General features: G+C 48.9%; 1 protein-coding gene across 1 annotated transcript in view; it reads left to right on the plus strand.

Annotated features, from left to right (window-relative positions):
* Positions 1-10,072, plus strand: part of LOC311315835 (TSC22 domain family protein 1) — a 36,710-nt gene extending 26,638 nt beyond the window's left edge. Inside the window, exons 2-3 of the mRNA XM_084446532.1 lie at positions 7,821-7,872; positions 9,121-10,072. Coding sequence (XP_084302658.1) covers positions 7,821-7,872; positions 9,121-9,381 — 313 coding nt within the window. The 3' untranslated portion in view covers positions 9,382-10,072. The remainder of the gene's footprint in view (positions 1-7,820; positions 7,873-9,120) is intronic.
* Positions 10,073-10,617: the final 545 nt, after the last annotated feature.

The raw sequence follows: 10,617 nt of genomic DNA on the forward strand, positions 1-10,617 counted from the left end.
TGAACAGCCGTTCATTTGCACCCTATACTGACCACTCAGTGGGATATTACGCTCTCTCTCTCTCTCTCTCTCTCTCTCTCTCTCTCTCTCTGTCTCCATCTTTTATCGCTCCCCCTCCATCTCTCCATCTCACCCTCCTCATCTCTCTCTCTCTCTGTCGTCCCTCACCTCACTCCATCTCCCCGTTGCCCCTATTTTTCTCTCACCCACTTCTCACCCCCCCCCCCCCCCCCCTCCCCCACCCCCACCCCACCTCCCCCCCCCCACCCCCCACGCGGCCCCCGTCCAGAGGGATTTTAAGGAGGAAGTGACAAACAGAAGTGGCGCTCCGACAGGACATGGCCCGCCTCCTCCTCTCTTCTCCGTCGCGTTCCTCCTCCCTCGCCCCCCTGCGTGCGGAAACACACACACACACACACACACACACACACACACACACTTTGACTCGGTTGTTCCTGGATGCTCGCCCACCAGCCCGGTCGTTATATCCTAGCAATTTCTTTTCAAGTCCAGTCCCTTCAGAGAAAGAGAGAGAGGGAGGGAGGGAGGGAGGGAGGGAGAGAAAGAGAGAAAGACAGAGAGAGAGAGTGTTTGCCAGTCGTGTTTGTCCTCCCGGCCCCCGGAGAGAGAGGGCCCGTTCGACTTACGTAACCCCACTGACTCGGGAAGGGGTGGGCTGCGAGGAGGAGCCAGAGAGAAGCAGCCATTTTGTGTCTTGTCTCCTCTCTCCTCCAACGCGTTAAAGCAGAAGAGTGGGAGGAGGGAGACGTAGAGGACTCGCCGGAAGCCCGAACGGCACGGCGGTCTCTCTCTGTCATGTCCGAACGGCACGGCGGTCTCTCTCTGTCATGTCCGAACGGCACGGCGGCCTCTCTCTGTCATGTCCGCATCCCCAAAGACGGGAGCGCTAGTCTGCACTCCGCTCAAAACAGATAAACATCTACTTCAGCTTCCCAGGGACGGATTATCCAAAATAGCTGTTGATTCGATGATCTGTCTCTGTAGACATGAACCAGTGTTTGTTTGTTTTTCTTTGTTTGTTTGTGTGTGGCCCCGGGACCATATTGCAATAATTTCTAGATTAATTCAAATTACCTGACTAACATGATCTACGACTTGGTAGCCAAGCACCTTGTCTATATACGGTTGGCTTGGCATGTTGAAAGAGAGTGACGGCGTGTAGCAAGTGTTCAAAACATGTATTCTGGACCACCTTCTAAGAAATGCATCCTGAAGTTTCCACATAAAGCTTTTTAATTTGAATTCCTCCAACGTTCATCATCATCATCATCATCATCATCATACACGTTCCCATGTAGGCCAGGGGCTATAGAATTACCTAACCTCAGAGCAGAACATCCACTGTGGTTAGATAATATCTGGGTCATCAATGTAAAGGCCATGTACACACGTGCACGCGCGCACACACACACACACACACACACACACACACACACACACACACACAGCAAAGTGCAGCTGAGAACACTGAGAACTCATAATGAATGAAGTCATCCTATCAGGGACTGCCTGTGATGTCACTGCCCCATGGCCTCTTATTATTGGCTGAGCAGAAGGAACGGAATCCACCGCCATTGGCCAAAACTGGCCCGGACGGTCAGTTTTGCGTTTCGCTCCACTAGTGGTCAGAGTTGAGGTCAGCGAAGTGAAATCTGGTCAGAGATCCACGCGTACAGGCGGCTTCCTGACTGGATTACGATTGGCGGTCGCAGCAGGGCGTGGCGGCCAGTAATCTGCCCTAAGCCTCCGATAGGCTGACTTTGTCTCATCGTTCATGGGACATTTTGTTCCCTTTTCCATCTGCCGCTCCACCCCCCTTCTAGTACGCTGTACGCGCCCACCATCACCTCATCGAGTAAAGAGCTTTCTCTTGTCCTGTTCCTAGCCCAACATTCCCCCTACACACACACACACACCTGTGCCTCCACCCTACACACACTGACACCCTACACACACCCACACCCATCTCCCTTGTAACTGTCACTCAAGACATCTGCGCCAAACATCTTGATCGCTCGATCCGACCGAGGTGCTCAGAACCGGGGGTCCGGAGGCCACAGCACAATCCCACCTGCGTGTCTCGTCGGTCCCTACGGCGAAAGAGAGAGGGAGGGAAGCGCGGTCGATGCCGACGAGGGGGGCGGGGTCTGCAGGTTGTGAGGCGCGCCCCTCCATCTTTTTAACCAGGCTCTTAAGTGATAAGCGTGGGAACGCCGCCCTCTCTCTCTCCTTTGTGTGCGGTAGCCCTCTCGCCCACCGCCGCTCGTAGTGTGCGTTGGTGTGTTGGGCAGTGCCACGCCCTTTTGTGCGTGCGTGTGTGTGTGTGGATCGTCTTTGTGCGACCGCGTTGCTGAGTGTGTGCGTGTGCGCGGCAGCGCGCTCGCTAGCAGTCCGTGCTGTGTGTATGTGTGTGTGTGTGTGTGTGTGTGTGTGTGTGTGCGCATCCAAGGGTGCTGATAAAAAGTGACAGGGTGGCTACAGGCGCAGGGGAGCGGTCTAACGTTCCTGTGTTCCCACAGTGTTAGAGGGGGGAGAACCAGGGCCGGACGGGGGGGGGGGTTCTGCGTGGGGGGCGGGGGCACGCAGGGTCCTAACGACCTCCTGCACAACGACGAGGGCTTAAAACAGACAAGCGGGGTCAGCTTAAGTTCACCAGGCGCCACCTTTCTCCCCCTCATACATCCCATAATAGGTGCCCAACTAAAACAATAAAGATGGCAACTGATTGACAACAAAGCAAAGAGAGACAGACGAGACTGAGAGGGGGAGGGGCTTAGTGCTCGACCTGGCGCGCGCCTATGGGGTGTGTGGTCGAAAACGGCTCACCTCATTGGACAAATCCCCTAATCGGCGATAACGGCTTACGTAACGGAGGGGGGGGGGGGTCACGTGACACGCGGAGGCGGTGGCGTCACAGCTAGCCTTCCCGCATCACCGGCCCTCCCGTCCAATCGGCTGCGAGCATACGTGCGATATAGGCGCGGTGGCTTCTCAGTAGGGGTATTCGTAGGGACGCACACACACGGGGGGGAGACACGTGCCCTGTACGCACACACACACACACACGTCAACATCCACAGCCCCGTTTTGATCCCTATTGTGTCCCCGCTCTCCTGAGTGAGGTTTCGGAGATCGAGCCGAGCAAGGTGGGGGGGGGGTTAAGGGTCGAAGGGCAAGGGGCAGAAGGACTAACGAGGTGCAGAGTGTGTGTGTTTACGAGAAGGCTAGTACGGTGTGTGTGTTTTGTGCCAATGAGAGATTTGGGGCTGGCTGGGGCTGGAACGCGGGGCGGGGAGAAGATGTCCCTCAAGCTGATGTTTTGGGACCTGGAGAAGCATCTGAAGAGGTAACTGGGACTGGAGGGGGGGGGGGGGGGGGGGGTAGGGTGGGGGGGGTGACAAGACTGTTCAGCAAGGGGTTAATCTGTAGACTGAGCCTGGGAGTCGAGGGATTAGATAATCGTCTATTTGTGTTGATAGTTGGGAGTCGTCAAGGCGATAGATTTGAGTATGGCAATCAAGGGGTTAAATTTGGGTTAAGGTTCAAAGCAAACACAGCGGTTGATTGGTCAGATGAGTTGTTGTGCTGGGTAGTGTGTAGTATGGTTGAATCTCTGTCCATTCCTCAATGTTGATGTGCTTTACATTTCACACTCCTGTCTGTTGTGTTCAAACTGTCAAAGGTGCACATCCATATGGAATAGATTAAACTGGTTTTGGAAAAGGGTTAAAAGTTAAAAAGGTTCGTATTTATTAGATTTTTTTTTTTCCCTCCTCTCTTTTGAAAGTTCACAAATGTGACCTGCTGATGTATGTATTTGCAGCCGATCAATTATTTCGCTCAGCTACCGCCATACCCACCTCCCTCCCCCCTCTCCCCCTCCAACACCCCACCCCACCCCCGCCGAGGCCATACTGCCAAAGTGTGTCAAGTCCAGGCCGTGTGTTTGCGAGTACACGATGTACTTTGGCTCATAGCGCTGTACCGCAGTGGGTGAGCGGGCACCAGTGTGACGAGCCTACATTGTAAAAAAAACTATAAAGTTTTTAAAAAACTGTAAAATGTCTCACAGCAAAAGTTGGCAAACACTTACTGTCAAATTAGTTCTTATTACATCATTCAAATTTACAGATTATATCCTTTATTTTATGGTAAATATTTTTAATAAAAGTAATTTACTGTATTTTTTATTGCATTTGATAAATTGGCACTTAATAAAGAAAAACGGAAAAGATCTGTAAAATAATACAGTACATTAGTGTGAAATAACTTCTTCTTTTTTTTTTCTTCTTTTTCTCTTCTTTTTTTTTTACAGTGTAGAGTTCAGGTTGGTTTATTATGCCAGGTAGACTGAATCTTCCATGTATAGCTTCAGCTCCAGGCTACATCTCTTCGGCCTCAAAAACACCAAAGGTTTTCTATGGATATATCAATCAAGCTACATTAAATAATGACCACTGACCTGGGTATTTGTAGGTTCTGGGGGGTGTTTGTAGGTTCTGGGGGGTGTTTCTAGGTTCTGGGTACAGCTTGGTACCACTTCCATAGCTTTGGACCATGTTCCACACCCAATAGATGTGCCCTAAGTGTGCACTTTCACTCATGCCTTTCAAATGGGAGGGGAGGGTTGTTCTAAGAACAAGGGTGGATACTTTTGGTTTCCTACAGGACCAAAGGGTCAGGGGTCAGAGGTCAGAGGGTGTTTGGGACAGAGGGTGTGTCTACTCCTATAGATGATCACATCCGGAAGGGTCAGCTCACCCTCTGTGAACCTGTGGGTATAGCATATAGTATGTTGCCGCTGAGTGTGCATATCAGTGCAGTTGGGCGGCGAAGGTATGTATCCCAGACAGCAAGCGGATCAGGGCCATATACAGGCCAGATCTGGCCCTTGTGGCTTAGTTCCGGCCCATATATGGCCCAGAATCATTACACATCCGCTAGCTATCTGGGATATGAATGACTTAGTTTAACCGTCCAGCACTGAGGAGACAGAGGCCAGATATAAGAACACTTTAGATGCTTGGCGTGCAAAAAGAGGTCACGACAGAAGTCAAAGAACTTGGCAGCAACACACACACTCACACACACACACACACACACACACACTGTCCATTCAGCAGTCTCTTAAAGATAAATGGGAATGTGTGGACTTGGGCACTTTCAGGTCAATGGCCTCTTTGAGACACAAGAGCAAAATGTCTTGATTCATCACTTCACTCTAATCTACCTTTAAACACTCTTTGTGGTGGTATGTTGAGAGTTACTGTATGTATGAGGGAAATCTAACAGTTGATCTGTCACAAAGACATAGTGAGTGGGATTACCAGGGATTAAGCCTGTTTCAACCACCCACAGTTGTCATCCTTATATGAATCTCTTATGGATGTCTTATGGCCTTTACGGTGTCGCAGGAGGACAGGTTCGGATTGCTCCATTTCTGTAGACAATTTGCATATAAGACGAGATCTAATTAACCTTATGTCCCCGAAAGGAAAATTGTCTTGAACATCCACATCCACACAAAACAGATGCAGTACACAGACTCGCACACAGCCTCCAATTACCCCTCACACTCGCACAAATACCTACACAGCTCCCTTCATTCACATCATATTGCACTTGCCCCTACATTCTCCCTGGTACAACCCTCGAGATCGCTCGTTGGCATAAAGCTTTGATTTTCCAATTTGTTAAAAGGTTTTCAGCTCCAGCACTCTGATAGGAAAATGAATGACTGCGTAATGACTTAGAACATCACAGGGGGGATTAAAGCACATTTGAGCTGAAGCAAGCCATTTTAAGAATCACAATGAGCTGATATAAGAGAAAGTGCTAGTGTTGGTGAGAGGTTGTGGGAAGGTTGCAAGTTGTTTCAGGTGCTTGTGTGTGGGGGAGAGGGGCGTGGTTTGGGTGAAAGGGTGGCCCAGTGTATTTTGACATGTTCTGTGTTTGGTATAGATCTGTGTTGGACTCGAATCATTTTTGAGAAAGGGGCATAGTCTGCAAAATGCAGCAGGTCTCAAACACTGCACTGACAAAAAATGCTTCAAGTTGAAATGAGTTGATCTAGTTCATTGCTTTAATGTGTTTTGATTGAGAGACAAATCAGCAGTCTGGTCCTGATGGATTCCTCTGAGAACAAAATGTTCCCTTTTAAGCGATCCGCTCAACCGAAGCAAGAGGGGGAGCACTGAACACACACACACACACACACACAGTACAGACAAAGGAGACTATCCTACTGGTGCTGAAGTTGGCAATGCTTTTTTTGATATCTTCTAGATTAGTGTTTTTGGCTGTTGCTTAAGATATGTACAGTATGAAATCATTCGTTAATTTCAAGCACTACAACTTAACAGATAATTTTTTCGCTGTGTCAATTTAAGGAAAGGTCAGGTTGGCCCCTTTCTAACCGACAGGTGGGAGCATTCTGTCTCAGTCCACCCTGTACATTCACACACCTGCCGTATAGGTTTTGGATCATTTGCATACAAATAATAGCCTTAGTTCAAAGTGCAAAATAAGGCGCTATGCGCTCCTTCTCTTGTCCACGTATATCTAAGCCTAAGAGGCTATTTCTGACCAATATGTCGTCACATCAAATGCATTTTTAATATGCTACAAAGATGACTGCTGTTGCATTCGTTCAATAGTTTAGGTTTTGAAGTGTGGGATTCTTGAGCGAAACTTGACCGTGTAATGGCTTTCATGTTGGTGATGTGCGCCATTCGTGTTGGCAGAGCGCTTAAGAACAGGCTGCTCCAATAGGTGGGGGCGTGGCTGCATATATTACTGACATGCTTTTCCTTCTCCGCCAATCCCGTGCCTCGCAGCATTGTTTGCATGCATATGTTATGCAATCCTGGACGTCAGACGCACATCTCCCACTAGGAGAAACCAGTCTCCCCGCTGTGCTGTGCGTGTGATGCCAGCGTGCTGCTCCGGCGGTAGCGAGCCTGCATCGGCCGGAGATTTATCACATTTATAATGTGATATTTTTCTACTTTTTATATCGTTGGATATTTTGTACACTGGGATATTCTGCCTTCTGGTGTTGCTGGACCTTGTATAATGAATTCCCAGTGTTACACCGTGGCGATGGACCTCGGCGTTTGTCAACTGAGGAATTTTTCTATTTCCTTTCTGTCCTCTGTGCTCGGGAAGGGGAATACTGCGGTGCGGGTGGACAATAGGTAAAAGCATATCGTGTGCTTATTCTTGTAATGTCACAGCAGGTAGCCTGTATGCAACGTGCACGGTTAAAACAAAAGCAAAAGGCTGTTGTCTAATGGACTGGGACATGATGGGACATGATGGCCCAGTGGTCGCTTGATTTTTTTCCCTTCATATCCAATAGCCATTATCATATAGGCTATGTATTATATTAACATAATGCTCTGTTGGTTTTGTTGTGCTTGTATACCGATCCTTGGTATTTATATGAGCGGAATCCTTGTGACTGGGCTATGCGGTCCGTGGGCAGAGGGACTGGCTCGGGTTCAGGCTGTGTGCTTTGAGCGAAGAAAGAAGTGATCAAAGATGTGCTGTTGACTTTTAAATGCCGTTTAAAACAGAACAGAAGAGATCTGAGCACACACGTTAACTATTCATTCAAACGGCCGGTTTGTCTGTGAATATGCAGGGGAAGCGTTTCTTCTCCATCGCCCCATCGTCTACTAACGCTAACAGAATATCAAGAGATGCACTTTTAATGTCTTAAATTGACCATTAATTATTTTAGATTTTTGGATATTTTTTTTACATGCCTGTTAAGTGTGTATATGCTTGCTTTTCAGCTCTTCTGGTACGAGCGTGGTGGCCATAGATAACAAAATCGAGCAGGCAATGGTAAGTATCAAGCATTATTGTTTTTATATTGGATAATCAACTCATAAATTACAAACTGCATGTTTGTTTGTAAATAAAACCCACTCTGCAAAGGAATTTCCAAACTAGCGCCTGCATGTGCAGATGACAAAGGTTATGTAACTGCAGACAAGTGGGACACAGAAGCCTAGAATAACAAAGGATATACTGGATTTCACGGCCCATGTCCACATATCTGTTCACGATTCCTCGATTTTATTAGTGTTGACGCATAATAAAGTTGCATCTTATTTAACCGTTAGTTTAAGCATGTTAATTGATGGGCTAAAGGTGACACCACCGATTGAAGCTTTTGTCTAGTCACGATCGAACGAATGAATGAAAAGTTAAGACGTGCCAAATGCTTTTTTATTAGATTTACACCTCCGTTTGACACATTTGCCTTTTTTAAATTAATTACACAGCTGTTGAAAACAACCCAGAGAGATTTAAGATGTGGAAATAGCCTAAACATGTCTAATCCGTGCACATTTGCGAAGGAACCGTCATGAAAGGCACACACACATCCAGTAGCAGGTCTGCTCGACACATGCTGTTACCGGTGAGCGCGCGAGCCCTCCGGTCTGTCTGCACCGACACCGGGCCACCGGGCGCTCGAGCCTCTCTCCCGCGTGTTGCTAGGCAAGCGGCGGGGGTGCGACGCCCCGTTATAAATAACCTCGCTGTCGATAGGCTCCGCCCCCTCGCTGTCGATAGGCTCCGCCCCCTCGATGCAGAACATTTTGTTCCGTGCTTTTTGACCGCGGAGGGGTGGGATGTACCGGGCCAGAGTGGGATGCACCGATTACACGGGAATTACATTAGCAGACCGGCAGTGTGGCAGAGCCTCCAACACGGCTGACTTAACCATGGGAATGACGACACACAATAGGCTGATGATCTCAAAATATGATCGTGCTACAATGGTAGATCATTATTTCTGTTTCATATCTATGAAGGTCAGGACGTTAATTACTTAATTCATTACCTACTATATTCAGTGTTTTGATAGTGATTCTTTCTGAGATCACGTACGTTGTGGATGTTCTACTGTGTCACATTCTCTTTGTTCCTCTGTCTCTGCCTGGAGGGGATTTCCTAAAAGCGCTGATGGTGATGGAGATGATCTAAACCTTGGGGGGAAATATACCTAGACCTGATAGATATTATGGACAGAGTCCCTATGAATGAAATAAGCACATCTGACGTGTTATTTCCGTTTTTCCCCAGGACCTGGTGAAGAGCCACCTGATGTACGCGGTGCGAGAGGAGGTGGAGGTCCTCAAGGAGCAGATCAAGGAGCTGATGGAGAGGAACTCCCAGCTGGAGCAGGAGAACAACCTGCTGAAGACCCTGGCCAGCCCCGAGCAGATGGCCCAGTTCCAGGCCCAGGTGGAACCGGGCTCCCCCACGGGCGCCGCCCAACCCCAGGCGCCACCCGCCCCCCTGCAGGCGCTCCCCTCCTCACAGAGCTCCGGCGCCTCCTCATAGCACGCCGGTTCTGCCAATGTCACCGACCGCGCCCTGGAGGCCCGCCCCTCGACCCTCCTGGCACGCCATCACGCCAGGAGAGAGGGGTGGGTTGTGCTGGAGGGAACAGGTGCAGCGAGAGGAGTTTTCATTGTTGTTTTTTTACCATACTGTGAACTGACCCACGCCGAGCAACACCTGAATATGCCACAATCAAGGACGAGCACGCTACAAATGAGAAAAAATACTTTTTTGTCGTTGTTTTTTTTGCACATTTTAATTTTAACTGACGTTAAAAGACTTTGACACTTGTGTGTGTCGGTGTGGTGGTGTCCTTCAAGCTTTTTTTGCTGCTTCAGACAATCGTCTGTGTGGTGATATGGGTGTGGCTCCGGCGGGCGGAACCGGGAGGCCCCTGAGAACCGCAAGGCCCCGTCGGCTCACCCGCGACACGCCGAGCGCGCCCTGTCTGCATGCCCCTGTCCGAATGCTGTCCTGTTACCCCGCAGAAACTCTGGGTCGTTGCCTCTTCGTCGTCGTCGTTGCCACTCCTCACCGAGTCCCTCGTCAACCTCCCGTCAGTTTTTTTTTCTTTTTCTCATTTCTTTTTAGCTGCAAGTTGAAATCAAGAACAAGCACTTTTGTCAGTGGAAGATGAGAAGAGTAACCTGTAACTCTAGGGACCATTGAGGAACAAGTACAGGACAGAATACCCCCATCTGGAATGGGAAGGGGTTTGGGGAGGGGGTGGGGGGGGTAGAGAAACTACCTAGTAGTTTTAATCACTATTCTCAGCTGTTCCTTTCTCTTTCTACTTCATGAGATGAAGTGTGAGCTGATATGATGGCTGGGGGGCACGGGGGTGGGGGTGGGGGGGTGCATTAGGAGCGCTCCAGTGTTCACGTTAGGAACTCGGTGTACTTTCGGCGCGCATAATGGCCCCCCTCCCCCACTAGGCCACGCTTCCATCCCCACAAGTGTTGATGCAACCTGAAAGGTTTTAGGAGGCGGATCTTTGTTTCAGTGAGGGGCTGACAAAGGTGGCTGTTCTTTCTTTTTTTTTTTGTCCTCGTAATTGCCGTTAGCGGTCCTGTTGAATAACACAAGATTCTGTGTGAATGGAGATAAACGAAACGAAAGGGCCGTTTCTAGGATTGTACAGATTCAATTTCAACTCTCACTCAGCCAAGTGCCTGGTCTCAACCATAGATACATAAATGTATAACTGTATATACGCTTTTGTTTAATATATATTAT

Source organism: Borostomias antarcticus (genome assembly GCF_949987555.1).
Source record: "Borostomias antarcticus genome assembly, chromosome: 12".
NCBI lineage: Eukaryota > Metazoa > Chordata > Actinopteri > Stomiiformes > Stomiidae > Borostomias > Borostomias antarcticus.